At 39.8% G+C, this 16,426-nt stretch overlaps 1 protein-coding gene across 1 annotated transcript in view; it reads left to right on the top strand.

Annotated features, from left to right (window-relative positions):
* The window catches only part of LOC124149791 (sodium/hydrogen exchanger 10-like), a 67,787-nt gene that overhangs the window by 41,893 nt on the left and 9,468 nt on the right, over nucleotides 1-16,426 (top strand). The window contains exons 16-24 of the mRNA XM_046521568.2: nucleotides 472-666; nucleotides 1,172-1,373; nucleotides 2,224-2,372; nucleotides 8,355-8,480; nucleotides 10,089-10,187; nucleotides 11,325-11,489; nucleotides 12,240-12,380; nucleotides 14,774-14,888; nucleotides 15,562-15,644. Coding sequence (XP_046377524.2) covers nucleotides 472-666; nucleotides 1,172-1,373; nucleotides 2,224-2,372; nucleotides 8,355-8,480; nucleotides 10,089-10,187; nucleotides 11,325-11,489; nucleotides 12,240-12,380; nucleotides 14,774-14,888; nucleotides 15,562-15,644 — 1,275 coding nt within the window. The remainder of the gene's footprint in view (nucleotides 1-471; nucleotides 667-1,171; nucleotides 1,374-2,223; nucleotides 2,373-8,354; nucleotides 8,481-10,088; nucleotides 10,188-11,324; nucleotides 11,490-12,239; nucleotides 12,381-14,773; nucleotides 14,889-15,561; nucleotides 15,645-16,426) is intronic.

The raw sequence follows: 16,426 nt of genomic DNA, 5'->3' as shown, positions 1-16,426 counted from the left end.
ATATATTACAAGAAGTGATATTAAGGCCTAATTCTGTATCTAAAATACTGCAGAAAGTAATGTGAAGGCCTAGTCCTGTGGGTGACATTTTGCAGGAAGTGATGATAGGGCCCAGTGCTGACTGAACTAATGCAGGAAGTGATGATAAGGCCCAATGCTGACTGAACTAATGCAGGAAGTGATGATAAGGCCCAATGCTGATTGAACTAATGCAGGAAGTGATGTTACGGCCCAATGCTGACTGAACTAATGCAGGTAGTGATGTTACGGCCCAATGCTGACTGAACTAATGCAGGAAGTGATGTTACGGCCCAATGCTGACTGAACTAATGCAGGAAGTGATGTTACGGCCCAATGCTGACTGAACTAATGCAGGAAGTGATGTTACGGCCCAATGCTGACTGAACTAATGCAGGAAGTTCAGGCTATTTCACAGACAGCAGTAACACAATCTCACTCCCCCTGTTTCAGCTGATACCACAGGGGAGATCCTTCCTCAGCATCATCTGGCAGGTGCTCAGTCTCTTCATCATCGGCCATGGTATCATCGATGCCATCCTGCAGTTTTCCCTAGCATCACTGGACACGGGCCACAACAAGCCCGTGCGGAATACACTGGTTGTCTTCATCATCCTCCGGGCTGTCAGGCTGCTGCGACTTGTAGAGGTAGGACGGGCAACATCAGGAGCAGTAGGGCTGTAACGGTTCACCGATACATACAATATCATTGATACTTAGGTACACACGATACTTGAATCGTCAGTCTATGATACTCTATAAATAAATAAATAGAACAGAAACCAAAAGAGTTACCTCCCATAATTAATGGCAGAAGTAGCATTGCGCCACCAGTAAGCATTGCAGATTACAAGAAGGTGGTAGCTGAGGACGCACCAACTAATTGTTACATTTAATAACCATTCCTTCATTTAAAACTATTTTGTTCTTTTGTTTTGGTCTTGCTCCACAGCTTTCATTCAACAACTTGTTTTCCGCAACATGTATTCTGCAACTTGTGTTCCGCAATTTGTATTCCACAGCTTGCATTCTGCATCTTTTTCTCCCAAACTTCCACAACATATGTTCCAAAACTTGTATTTTGCAGCTTGTGTTGATAACCTTGTGCTTCTAGTCCCACCCTTTTGGTAATCTCTGGTTGCCCTATGTCCAGCCGCTGCTGCCTTTGCTTCTGATGATGGTCAAGACGAGGATCAGCTTGCATCTGAGCTATGGCTATGACCTGGGACGGGGGTTCGTGGCGGGGGAGGACGAGGTCCGGAAGCTGATAGACCACATGGTAGACAGCAAGGACATCGCCAAGCAGCTGAAGGGACATGTGGATGACTGCAGGCTGGAGGTCATCAGGTGTCTCGGTCAGTGTCTTCTCCAGGCATTGAAGGACTGGAAACAGTGCTGGAGCCTAGTGTTGCCATGAAAGGCTCGCTGACATGGTTGATGCATGTCATTGTATCTCAATTGCGTGGATCGATGCTCATGATATCAATCATTGGATTGTCTGTTCCAGACCTGATTATGTACAGACCGCCATCATATAGCGAGAATTTTGCTGAGTGCGGCGTAAAACAACAAACAAACATGTTGACTCATCATGCCAAAGACCCAGGTCAATTCGTGACAAGTACAATGTGGGAAGCTAATTTTGTAGTGTTTTCTTGTATGGGTTTTGTATCACAATAAGCCATGCCTGTAAAAGCCAAAACAAATAAGGATGGTGTTGTCATACTGTGCAATGGGCCTGTGTGTCATTGAACCCTGGAGGTGTGGATTGTTGGTTGCCTGACCCAAAGTGGGTTACTTACAGGCCACCGTGGTAAAGCTGGAATATTGCTGAATGCAGCCAAAACCAAAGCAGTATGTTCACTAGTTGATTGGTTCCTTCTTGTGCAGTACCACAGTATGACAGTTTTGTACAACATATATTGTCATTTGACACCAGCTTGGCGTATCATCTTGTCTCTGAAATGAGGAACCAAATGATCTTTCTTTTCACAAAACATCCAGCATGTCCTAACTATGACCTGCGATAATATTGCATGCAGGACAATCTGGAAAAAAACTATTTGTCAAACAAAATCCCAATAGAAAATTAGAGTATTCTAATGCATGGTAGGTTTGTTAAAGCATGTAGTTTTGTGTTCAATAGCAAACTTGTCCTCACATTATCCTTGCAGCCCCTCGTTCAGTTATTATGGAATCTTTCAGGGCATCTGCAAAAGCAGCACCCAGACATAGCGCTGTCGGCCAAGACACGGCAGGCTATCCGCAGCGTCCTCAACAACCTGCGTGACGGCATCCATGAGCTGTGGGAGGACGGCATCCTGCAGGAAGCAGAGGGGGAGAAACTCAAGAAGGTGGTTGTTGTTACTGTTGTTTTTACTGTTGTTGTAGTGTTGTTGTGTTTCATTGTATTATTGTAGTGGGATTAGCTTTTCAAATCTTTATAGTTTTATGTTAGTTCTTGTTTATATCAGAACACTAAGTACATAAACAGTCCAAATTTTCTTGTGTACATTACAGATTTTTTTTTAAAAAAAACAAAGGCTTAGAGGGGGTAAATAACTGTGTGATAACTGTTATCTAAAATGTTGTTGGTTCATCAACGTTTGATTTGGGTGGAGGGGTAGCCTTGTGGTTAAAGTGTTGGCTCGTCACACCGAAGACCCAGGTTTGATTCCCCACATGGGTACAATGTGTGAAGCCCATTTCTGGTGTTCCCCGCCGTGATATTTCTGGAATATTGCGAAAAGCGGCGTAAAACAATACTCACTCACAAACTGATCGATGTTTGAATTAAGTTTGTTTCACTACCAATCTATTTGTCAAATTTCTAAGCATCTGGGGCACTTGTTATGTCGAATACAGTAATTACAATGCATTGTGCGAAGATACTAGTTATGAATACAAGGGAAATTCCAGCATTATTGTTGTCTAAAAATAGATTCATACAAGTAGATCTTGAAAAACTTAAAATAACTTGCCTGCCTGTTCAGAAACTTTAACCTGTAGCTATAAGTTTTCTATTCTGACACTGAACTGAATACAGTGATTGTAGATGCAAGGAACACACTTCTGACACTCCCACCCACAGGGATCTGTATTACATGATGTTGAGTGTTAATCACAACGTTCAATACAAACGTTGATAAGAACAATATTCATTCAGACATTATCATTGGTAAAGGAGTTGAATCGAAGAGCTGACGTTGAACAGTTAAGACGACTTCAAAATACAACTTACAACTGCAAAATAATTACTGAATTGACGTTATACATGTACATGCATTGAACACTTGATAAATAAAATAATATTAACTTTGGCATTGAAAAATATGAGTTTACTTACATTTGTGTTGCTTTATACTGTTGAGAATGCAACTGTGGTCCTAACAAGATGGAGATTTAACTGATTGTGTGGGGAACATGTGTTTTTTAGATCATGTGACTTGAAATGAAATTGAGGCTGTAAACAAGTTAATATTTTATCCGCAAAAATGTCTTGAGAAATGGTGATTTGAACTCAAAATATCTAGGTTTCATGTGACATATTAGGACGAAACACTTTATCCACTAAGCCAAAGTGAGGAGGTTCAAATGAAGATGACTTTAACCTTTAGCCTGCTGAATTATTTTCACACTTCTTACCCCTGCCTGCTGGATTAATTTTAGCATAAGGCGCTCTAAAGAGGGTGGGTGATTTCAAACAGTCGGTGCCTCATTAAACAAGGGCCAATTGAAGAAATATTTTGCACATTTATTCCTGATAGAAAACTACACAGTACTATATAAAAATATCCTAATGTTTTCAATCATACCAATGTTAAGACCAAAGCGAACACAAAATTTGTAAATATTCTTGAACTTACCTGAATTGCGTTATTGAAGGTGGTTTGCATTTCATGCTAGGAACCTTTTAATATCGTAACATTTGTGCAAATTGATTTCAATAATCATATCTCCGATATCTTAATTTTAATTGAGTAAAAATTCGGGTTTTTTTTATCAGCAAATAACAGCGCGATGGTAAATTAGGAACCATTTCAGTGAATTTATTATCTAAACGTTAAACATAAAAATAACTTAATTTTCGAGGTCATCATGTCGGTTGCAGAAATACGAATATTCGGGTTAATCTGACGTGTCATGTTATAAAATTTGCAGGAAACAATTAATGACTTATAAATATTCACTAATCCTAATTTCAAGCGTTTTGGTTGAATATTTACGATATACAAAAATGAACAACCCGTGTCATGATGCTAGCAGACGTCCTAAAATCAAACATGGCGCGCTTCGCTCGACCTCCGCATATCTTACTGCTATTTTAACATCAACAAAGTTTACATTGCCTTTAAAAATATAACTTGGCGAAAGTTGACGATCTTCTCAATCGAAGAATGTTTTATTCGTCATATTCCAATAAATATGACGAGAGAAAAATGAAAATAAAGATCGTGAATTCTGACAGCACTATTTCAATAAGTGCATAGGTCACCGGATGTGATGTCACAGACAGGGGTAGTCTGCTGATAAGCTTTCGAAACAAAACAATTACAGTAAATTATGAAATAGTTCGCCTATCACATACAGCAAAAACATAAGTCGATACACAGTATCAGTAATCGCCACTAACATGAAATAAAAATGTGACTTTGACGATATAATTCGCGTATTAGTTAATCCGTTTGACCTTGCATGCTCCCGTGACCCGGAAACGGTAGACGATAAATCAACATGCCACATGCAAGTTTCTCGGTATCTTTTATTTGAACTTCTGTTGATATTTAAGAATCACCATTCAATGTTGTGAATATAAATGGGACATGATTCATATTTCTGCGATGTAAACGCTGATAAGTTTCACTACAACAAGTGTATCCCACGTAATACGTCTATGGATATCGTCGATCAGCAAGATCACCCTCTTCAACAGGTGCGCGAAAATGGGCTTGACAAAACGTGTTTCAAAATAACATCCCCGCGTTGCTGAATATGATTGGGTATATATAAGCAATAAAATGCTACGTACATATTTTCGGTGTTAGTTCCACATTACATTTAGGATAGCTTTCCTTTCGGGAATACATTCATAGATTCTAGCATGATTTTAGAACAGTTACACGAAGGATTTCTAAATTTATTCCAAAAATATGAAGACCACCATGATGGCGTATTGATGATAGATTTGTAATTGTTTAATTATTTACAGCTGTTTACAGGTTTTAAAATTTTAAGTTATATTTAATAGTTATTTTTCCCACAATGATGGTGTGTGGGGACAGTAAATATTAGTCTTTGCATCAGCACAGTGTAACTGATCAAACTTCAATTATTATCTTTAGTTTAAACATATTTATTCAACAATTATTATCTTGCACTCTGAAAATCAACTATGTGAATAAGTAACTCTCTGATGTCATCATTTTAATTTTAGTATTCCATGAATAATGAATAAATCAGATCCTTAACATATACATACTAAACTCATATGGACATTAATCTTGTGCATTATGTGGTTTGTTTCCAAATAAAAAAATTCTAAAATAAAATTTAATAGGAATTAATTTAATTTAATTACAGTAACAGTACTTGTAACAGTACATGACATTTTTGTTTGTTTAATCACAAGAACCATGGTGGCACATGAGCTGGTAAGTTTGCCACAGGTTTCTTAGAAAATGCTATCTCAGTCTTCTGGTTGGAATGAAAAGAAACATGCCTGTGTACATGTTGACCCTTGCCAGATGTATTTTTTCCAGTCAGCCAATCCATTACTTTTGTTCACCTTATGTGGTCTATTTTATACATACAGGTACTGCTTCCAACCTGTTTTTTCTTTGTATGCAATCACAGTATCACAACTTCCTCAGCTGGTGTGTATAAAAGTTCCCCTGTCATCATGAAAAAAGAATTATAAAGGAAAGTCATATTTTCATTCAAAAACATATCTGTCTTTCCTTGAATACTCTTTGTCTAAGTGCCAGAAATGTCAGTGTCATAAAAAAATTAAAAACAGATTTTCATAAGGACTTTTCTTAGGTAGACCTAGATCTAAGTCAAACCATGTGACAAGTTAGGTAGAATTATAACCTTATAAGCCCTCATTTCTGAGGTGTCGATATTTTAAACATTTTTAGGACTAAACGTGATCTGTGTAGATCTGCCTGTTTTGTTATGTAAAACAAATTCTTGTCTTAAAAAATGAGAAAAGGAATCATTCCGACAAATTTTTGTTATCCCATTGATTCACGAAAATCAGTTGAAATGTACAGTGGTGACTTTTGTACCCAAAATTTCTAGTAATTTGTTACCCAAATGGGTATGTGATTTTGTAGATCAACCTAGAATTATTTCAAAGATATACATTAATTTGGTGTCTTAAACTTAACATATCACTTTCCTATCAAAACAATTCATTCTAACTTAGGTTTAACCAACTTAACTGGCCTCTCCTTCAGTGACAAGACGTCAATTTTCTCTCAAAACTAAACAATCAATTTCAAGGATCACAGTCATAATCATATTTGGAACTTGATGAAATATTTTATTGTGTGTTCTGTTCATCTACATGAAAACATAAATATAATTATAGATCTATTTTCTTATTTTCTTAGGTACAAATTCACAAAGTATTTTGGGTACAATTTAATTTGTTTTGGGTACAAAATCACATATATAGGAGCCTAGAATCTATATATATTTACACTAGCCTACCTCGTTGTGTACCAAAATTTTATCGGTTCAGAGGACGGGAGGTTCTCAGAAAGTTTTCAACAACATCTTTAATATTTAAATTGTTCTTTTTGTAATGTTAGACCTATAACAATATTATGTTATTATTATGGCATATCAATACGTTGTATCGCTCTCCGTTGCGTTCTTTTTTAGAAAATATTTTAAAATTAATATCATCGAGCGTGAAATCCATTACGGTTTCGGATTTAGACTTGCACATTTGATGGCGACAATCACGAAGAAATATGAAACAAATAGGAGTAAAGACTGCTCTCCAGATCAATAAATAGTAAAGAGTTGACGAAAAATAGTAAATTATGTATTTTCTTTTGAATTTGAATCTATTTCGGAATTTCTTTATGATAGCTTACCAACTTTTGCATATTTTGCTTCCATGTGTCACATGCGGTACGTGCTTCCGGTTTCAGAAATCATAGCTAAAATTGCAAGTATTTTGATTATTTCTCATAAAATGCATTATTTTGCTATTGAATGGTTTACCTAGAATGTATATCAGTTCAGATTTTGCGTATCATCCAATATTTGTCATTTTTCGCAGTGTTTGTTGACTTTGTTCAACTCAACAAATCGCGAGTTAGGCCACGCCCAAACGTATCACTGACGTTTGTCAGCTGTTTGTCGGCTTGTCAATGTGTCGGAAAGTTTATCAAACGAAATCATTTCCAAACTCTTTAAAAATGAAATTCTTTTTACAAAGATTTATACATACGTGTCAATAATTCTAGAAAATTAAGTTAGATGTAACAAAATGATTGTAATAGTCTAACGGGATAACTATGCATGTGGAGTTGTTTGTTTACCGCCGTTGCCATGATAGTACAAGTTTCATCCAATCGATGATGTTACGATTCAGATTGTTTTTGTTTACAATTAGTTACACCGAAAGTTGCTAATTTTTAGAAATTAAGGAACATGAGTGTTTTCCTTTCGCCAGCAAACAAAAAATTATGATCGAATAGGAAAAATGATGAAATTATAAAGAAAATATCGGACTGCATGCCGCTCAACGTGAAGTGCCAAAAGTCAACAATGGCCGTTTCTGGTAGTTGTGTGCCGAGAAGTTTGGCCGAAACATTTTTAACTCGCGATATTTTCTTTTTGAGGTAAATAAATGACTGAACGTTTTGATATTGAGCAAGCTGAGGATTTATGCATGTCATACGTAATTTAAATGTTACGCAAAGCCTTCTTGGTAAATAGATATGGCGAGTTTTATTTTGGGGTGTTGTTATGCTATTCGCCTGTCGAATGGGTTCGACATCAGATGCACGGGGATGGACACCTCTGTCGAATGGGTTCGACGTTAGCGTGCAGAGCTTTAATAAGTGGACCAAATATTTAACTTAGAAAAACTTCTTCTTTTTTTTTAAATAAATGAAACTTAAACCATTACCAAAATATAGAAAATGAACTATAAACAAAACTCTTGAAACAGATGAAAAACACCATTTCTTCATTTACAGTGATGTGGTTCCTTGTTCCTTCACTCACTGAGAACAGATCTGTCAACTTATCAAGCTGTTAAATATAACATTGTTGTAAGAAGGTGCACTCCCATGACATGTGTTGTATTGCTGAAGATGGTGGAGATAAAGATGAAGCGCCTGCTGAATGCCCCGCCCACCATCCCGCTCCCTGAACCCGAGAAGATGCTCAACAACGTCACCTGGATGCATAACGATGAGAAACTCATCGACTATATGAAGGTGAGTCTGGCAGCAACATTGACAACATAAACCACTCCACTACAATGACTTGAGCCTCATTGGTGTCCTTTGACCAAAATTCTGTTATATGCAATTGACAGTCGAGCCAAGCTGGTGTCCTAGATTATATCCTTCTGTTATATACAATTAACAGAGTCGAGCCAAGCTGGTGTCCTACAATTATATCATTCTGTTATATGCAATTGACAGTCGAGCCAAGCTGGTGTCCTATGATTATATCATTCTGTTATATACAATTGACAGAGTCGAGCCAAGCTGCTGTCCTAGGATGATATCATTCTGTTACATACAATTGACAGAGTCGAGCCAAGCTGGTGTCCTACGATTATATCATTCTGTTATATACAATTGACAGAGTCGAGCCAAGCTGGTGTCCTAGGATGATATCATTCTGTTACATACAATTGACAGAGTCGAGCCAAGCTGCTGTCCTACGATTATATCATTCTGTTATATACAATTGACAGAGTCGAGCCAAGCTGCTGTCCTACGATGATATCATTCTGTTATATGCAATTGACAGAGTTGAGCCAAGCTGGTGTCCTAGGATGATATCATTCTGTTACATACAATTGACAGAGTCGAGCCAAGCTGGTGTCCTACGATTATATCATTCTGTTATATTCAATTGACAGAGTCGAGTCAAGCTGCTGTCCTAGGATGATATCATTCTGTTACATACAATTGACAGAGTCGAGCCAAGCTGGTGTCCTACGATTATATCATTCTGTTATATGCAATTGACAGAGTCGAGCCAAGCTGGTGTCCTACGATTATATCATTCTGTTATATACAATTGACAGAGTCGAGCCAAGCTGGTGTCCTACGATTATATCATTCTGTTATATGCAATTGACAGAGTCGAGCCAAGCTGGTGTCCTACGATTATATCATTCTGTTATATACAATTGACAGAGTCGAGCCAAGCTGGTGTCCTACGATTATATCATTCTGTTATATGCAATTGACAGAGTCGAGCCAAGCTGGTGTCCTACGATTATATCATTCTGTTATATGCAATTGACAGAGTCGAGCCAAGCTGGTGTCCTACGATTATATCATTCTGTTATATACAATTGACAGAGTCGAGCCAAGCTGCTGTCCTACGATTATATCATTCTGTTATATGCAATTGACAGAGTTGAGCCAAGCTGGTGTCCTAGGATGATATCATTCTGTTACATACAATTGACAGAGTCGAGCCAAGCTGGTGTCCTACGATTATATCATTCTGTTATATTCAATTGACAGAGTCGAGTCAAGCTGCTGTCCTAGGATGATATCATTCTGTTACATACAATTGACAGAGTCGAGCCAAGCTGGTGTCCTACGATTATATCATTCTGTTATATGCAATTGACAGAGTCGAGCCAAGCTAGTGTCCTACGATTATATCATTCTGTTATATACAATTGACAGAGTCGAGCCAAGCTGCTGTCCTACGATTATATCATTCTGTTATATGCAATTGACAGAGTCGAGCCAAGCTGGTGTCCTACGATTATATCATTCTGTTATATGCAATTGACAGAGTCGAGCCAAGCTGGTGTCCTACGATTATATCATTCTGTTATATGCAATTGACAGAGTCGAGCCAAGCTGGTGTCCTATGATTATGGTGACATCATCTTGAAGCAGGGAGACGCCACCAGTGGCATCTTCATCATTGTGTCGGGAATGGTCAGGGTGAGTAGTAAACACAATTATATTTTTTATGTTTTGTCTGGTTCATCATATACCTGCCCGTGGTGATTCAAGGCCAGATAAGCCATACATGCCACATGCTTGTTGAGGATTGGAATGTTACATTATGTGACCTGACTAGTGTCATGGTTCTCTGGCTCCATGGATGCTCATGCTATCAACCACTGGTTTGTTTGATTATTTGGTATAGCTTAAATATTGCTGACTAAGTTGCACAATATCAGTCTGTGCCAAAGCCTTTTGAATATTATATCAACTTGCCTGAACCTGGCTCTCAGCAACATTTTCAGTAGATTGTGTTATTATGTTGATTATTATTAGCTGAGCTTTCACCAACAAAGAGAATGCTTGGCTTGAGCTTCTTGTGGCTAGTGTTCAATCATTTACCCTGGATCCAGGCTGGAGGGGGTGCACATTCTCACACACACATCCTTCTTACTTGTAAATGGGGCAGTCGGGTAGTCTAGTGGTTAAAGCGTTCGCTCGTCACGCCGAAGACCCGGGTTCGATTCCCGACGTGTACAATGTGTGAAGCCCATTTCTGTGTCCCCCGCCGTGATATTGCTGGAATATTGCTAAAAGCGGCGTAAAACCATACTCAGTCACTCACTCACTAACTTGTTAATTGCACCCTGGACACCTGCATCTGATTATGTATCTGTGGTAACTAGGGCTGGGACGACACACCAAATGTGTGATCCAATACGTGTAACAATACCTTACTTACGATCTGATATGTATCTGTGGTAACTAGGGCTGGGACGACACACCAAATGTGTGATCCAATACGTGTAACACTACCTTACTTACGATCTGATATGTATCATGATCCTTGCCTGTGCTCTTATCTGTAGTCCCTAGGCCATCTTTTTCATAGACAGGATGCCAAATACCTGATGTGTGAGACTGATCATCGAGAAGTAAACAATCACGATGAACCGACGCATCGATGTATCGTCCCAGTACTGGTGGTAACTAGGAGCCAGGTTCAATCTCAGTGTTCTGCATGTTTCTCACAGTTTATGATCGTATGAAGTACTGTTTGGATTGTGGAGGCATGAGGGTAGTGAGGGCTGCAAGTTACTGATTTCACACTCTGGCATGTGTTGTTGCCTGCAGCTGGAGACCAGCATCAAGCAGAAGGCCACATCTTCACACAAGATACACCCCCTTTCTGAGACGAAGATCATAGACTTCATGACCACCGGCAACATCATCGGAGAGATGGGCCTCCTGACACAGAGACAGAGAGTGGCAACAGTCCGATGTGACACAGCTGTGCAGGTGAGATATTAGTTACTGTATTCACCAAAGCCAACTTACAGTTAAAACCGGTGTGAGTCATGTATCAGGTAAACATACTGTTTCAATGTAGAGCTATGTTACCTGTAGATGGGTGGTGCTAAACTGAATCGGGAACTGACGGTGAAGCGTGAGATTCCAAATGTAAACTAATGCTGGGAAACAGATGTATGTGACACACTAGGTTTACCCTTATTTTACCTGAACATTTTGGTATCAGTTGAGATGATAAGTTCCTAAAACTTGAAATATACTCAGCATCAAAAGAAACACAAATACCATACATTTTGTCTAATATATGAAGAATTACTCATATACAAGAGGTATTCGATTGGTTCGATGCCCAAACAGATATACTGGTATGTTGTGTGAACCAACGCTCATGAACTCATCACATGTGATGTCGTAGAACAATGACTCGACATGCACCATTTGTCTCGTGTAGGATGAGTGTGCAGAGTTTGGAAATCATGTGCAGCATATCATTATAAGAATAAAGATACTCTGTGGTAACACTTGACTGATTTTTAGTTTTGTCATTAATTGGTTCACATTGGAAACACCTCTTCTTAACGTACATACTTCTCTATATGTTTTAGAGATGAGTATACATTAGTTGTATTGCAGTGATATCGTAGGAATGTTGCTATTGGTGGCATGAATCAACCCTCACTCACATTTCTGATTGTGTCTTTACTCTACAGTAACAAGACTGACATGTTGTTTTCCCAGCTCCTGTTTATCAGCTCGGAGGACATGGAACAGGGGATTATAGAGTTTGCCGACTCCGAGCCGTCGCTGGAGTACCGTCTGTGGAAGGTCTGTGCAATCCGTCTTGCTACCGGTGTTCTCATGGACCAGCCCGGGTATCAGGTGAGATGTCCGCCAGGACTCCAAGAGTTGTCTTCTCCTCACTGCTGTCACTCCCATAACATGGACTCTCCTTAGTGTCAGATCGGGGATTGTGTTGGGATGCAGGGCCTTAAAAACACAATGTCAGCTCGTTAAGTGCTTCAAGGATTCCTAATGTCCTATCTTGTATGTTTCCACAATGGACTATGACTGTTTGGACACAGTGCGGGGATTGCAGGAAGTACATCATTACTCTGCCATCTGTGACGATAAGGGGATAATTCGTAAAACAAAGTAGTGAGGGACGGTCTGTGGCAAGAACATGGCCTTTAGCATCATTTTCAGTAGAGTTTCCTATGGAATGTCATGATGGGGAAAGTCATGATGGGGAATGTCTTGATGGGGAATGTCATGATGGGGAATGGAATGTCTTGATGGGGAATGTCTTGATGGGGGAATGTCTTGATGGGGAATGTCATGATGGGGGAATGTCTTGATGGGGAATGTCTTGATGGGGGAATGTCTTGATGGGGAATGTCTTCATGGGGGAATGTCTTCATGGGGAATGGAATGTCTTGGTGGGGAATGTCATGATGGGGGAATGTCTTGATGGGGAATGTCTTGATGGGGGAATGTCATGATGGGGAATGTCTTCATGGGGAATGGAATGTCTTGGTGGGGAATGTCATGATGGGGGAATGTCTTGATGGTGAATGTCATGATGGGGGAATGTCTTGATGGTGAATGTCATGATGGGGAATGTTATGATGGGTAATGTCTTGATGGGGAATGGAATGTCTTGATTGGGAATGTCTTGATGGGGAATGTCTTGATGGGGAATGTTATGATGGGGAATGTCTTGATGGGGAATGTTATGATGGGGAATGTCTTGATGGGGAATGTTATGATGGGGAATGTTATGATGGGGAATGTCATGATGGGGGAATGTCTTGATGGGGAATGTCTTGATGGGGGAATGTCTTCATGGGGAATGTCATGATGGGGAATGTCTTCATGGGGAATGGAATGTCTTGGTGGGGAATGTCATGATGGGGGAATGTCTTGATGGTGAATGTCATGATGGGGAATGTCTTGATGGGGAATGTCATGATGGGGAATGTCTTGATGGTGAATGTCATGATGGGGAATGTTATGATGGGTAATGTCTTGATGGGGAATGGAATGTCTTGATTGGGAATGTCTTCATGGGGGAATGTCTTCATGGGGAATGTCTTGGTGGGGAATGTCTTGATGGGGGAATGTCTTGATGGGGAATGTCATGATGGGGAATGTTATGATGGGTAATGTCTTGATGGGGAATGGAATGTCTTGATTGGGAATGTCTTGATGGGGGAATGTCTTCATGGGGAATGTCTTGGTGGGGAATGTCTTCATGGGGAATGGAATGTCTTGGTGGGGAATGTCATGATGGGGGAATGTCTTGATGGTGAATGTCATGATGGGGAATGTTATGATGGGTAATGTCTTGATGGGGAATGGAATGTCTTGATGGGGAATGTCTTGATGGGGAATGTCTTGATGGGGAATGTTATGATGGGGAATGTCTTGATGGGGAATGTCTTGATGGGGAACGTCATGATGCTCTGGCTAAAGTGAAATATTATTGCCTTCTAATATTATGTACTACATAAAGCTGACTACCCAAATTTACTGACTTCAAAACGTAATACCTCTGCTGGTCGTGAGAGCCAGATAAAATGGGGATTGGGTGGTCCCACTCTGCTGATTGTTGGTCGTCATATCCTGATTGTGTTGGATATGGATCGTACACCAATTGTTTGCCTGGCAAAGATTCTATATATTCTATATAAGACATAAAGTTTTCTCTAGCCCCATGTATAGAGTAATGAAATATATTTTAGCCCTGAACTATTCTAGTTAAAGCACGAGGACGCCTGATTAGTTGTCATCGTCTTGCCATATTTCTTCCCAGAGAATAATTTCAATTATTTGTTTAAGTTTAAAGAAACTATTCATCAATATTTGATCTGGATGTGTCACCTTAATGTGTCTAAAACCTTTTGAGACTACCAGCCTGAACATTGCTCTTAGCATAGATTCCTGGAGAAGTTAGCCGTATTGTATGGACTATTATTACCTGAGCTTACTAGACCAAACAAAGTATTACTAGACTCGGGCTTCAGACTAGTGGCTAACGTCACAGATTGACAGTAATGATAGAACAGTGTTACCATGGATACTTTAGATCACGGGGAGGTAATTTGAACAGGCTCATGACGTCAGCCCATCGTGAAGTATTATCGCAGAATGAAGTCAGGGCCTTAGAGAAGCATCTTAACAATAGTGATATAAGTGGAAGATTCCTGACTGCGGTCAAGAACAACAAACAAATGACCTTTTTATGAGTGCTGACTATCTGGCATCTGTTGCAGGGTCTGACGAAGGAGAAGATCAAACTGAGACTGGAGAACGCATACCTGACCGACATCCGAGACGGCATCACCTTCTCCATCGACTCCTCCATGGCTGATGTGGTGCTCATCAATGGTAAACCATGTGTCCAACAACAGGAGTTAAAGAGAAAGGGAAATAGCCCTTTAGATTGTGGACCAGCTTGTCTTTAATACAAGAAAGAGAATAACAAGTTTCAGATATATAGCTGATGTCGAGAGTTTGTGATGTCCTGCTTCCTGGTCTTGTGTGATGGCAGGAGACGGCCAGGTGTCTTCAGCCCCCGGCTGTAGTAGCCTAAAGCGTTTGCAGTGATACTACAAGCCTGTATTAGACTATAAACCATATTAACTGTAAATTATATACCATAAGCACCCCATGTGCTTAGAAAGTTATAAGATCAAACCCGAGTTAAATTTGTTTGATTGAGCAGAGGTGAACAAACTTACTTAAAATTAAACCCTTTTTTTTAATTAAAATCCTTTCGGTAATAGTTATTAGGCAGTTATTTACCCCTTCTTTGCTACTGTTTTTAGAAACAGACTGTCGTCTAAATTTTCTGTTTTGGTAGGGATGCTTATAAATTTTGGTCAGGGGGCGCTTATTGAAGCAGGGCTTTTTATTGTACCCAGACAGCAAGGGACATATCATATCGACCCCCTTGTCATTCTGGTCCAGACTCGATTAGTTTCAGGCTGTTGTCATTCAGCTTGAATACTGCAGAGTGCGACATTATACAACAAACAAATTGGGTGAGTTCTGGTTGCAGGCTTCGCGCAGAACGCCTACACGCGGGAGCAGTTCGTGGGGCCATGCTACATCCCCTGGACAGTGCTCAAGCTCAACTTACAGGTCAGTACTCGCCTTTCCACCACAGCAAACCTTCGGAGACATTATTCAGTTATAGACTACATGAGGTCAAAACATATTATTATCAATCTCATTAAAATCAGATCTTAGTTCTTGCTACAGCTAAAGAAAGACCTGAGGACATCCTATTATGGGTCACATCAGAACAACCTTTCGCAAACTTTGACCAACCAATGGAATGTCTAACAAGAAGTCGGCATTAGCCAATCAGAAAGCAGCATTCTCGAGCTTTGCGGCCCTTGTTTCAAACTGGCGAGTTCCATTCCGTGCAACACTTTGAAAAATATTGATTCAAAATTTAAAAACTGAACAAAACAAGTTCTGGAATGTCTAATAGAAGGTTGATATTGTATGGCAGTAATTCCCAAGGGCTATGGAAGGTCTTCACGTTTCAAATCTGTATTCAACTGAGTGTGGTAGACCACACACACTGTTACGACAATCGGTGGACCACACACACTATTACGACACTCGGTGGACCACACACACTATTATGACACTTGGTGGACCACACACTATTACGACACTCGGTGGGCCACACACTTATTACGACACTCAGTAGACCACACACACTGTTCCGACAATCGGTGGACCACCCACACCATAACAACACTTGGTGGACCACACACACTATTACGACACTCAGGTGGACCACACACACTATTACGACACTCCGGTGGACCACACACACTACTACGACACTCAGGTGGACCACACACTATTACGACACTCGGTGGACCACACACACTATTACGATACTCGGT

The sequence above is a fragment of the Haliotis rufescens genome, unplaced genomic scaffold (genome assembly GCF_023055435.1).
Source record: "Haliotis rufescens isolate VD_foot unplaced genomic scaffold, xgHalRufe1.0.p SCAF_6, whole genome shotgun sequence".
Lineage (NCBI taxonomy): Eukaryota > Metazoa > Mollusca > Gastropoda > Lepetellida > Haliotidae > Haliotis > Haliotis rufescens.
Note: the sequence above shows the minus strand (reverse complement) of the source record. Positions and strands in the feature narration are given on the sequence as shown.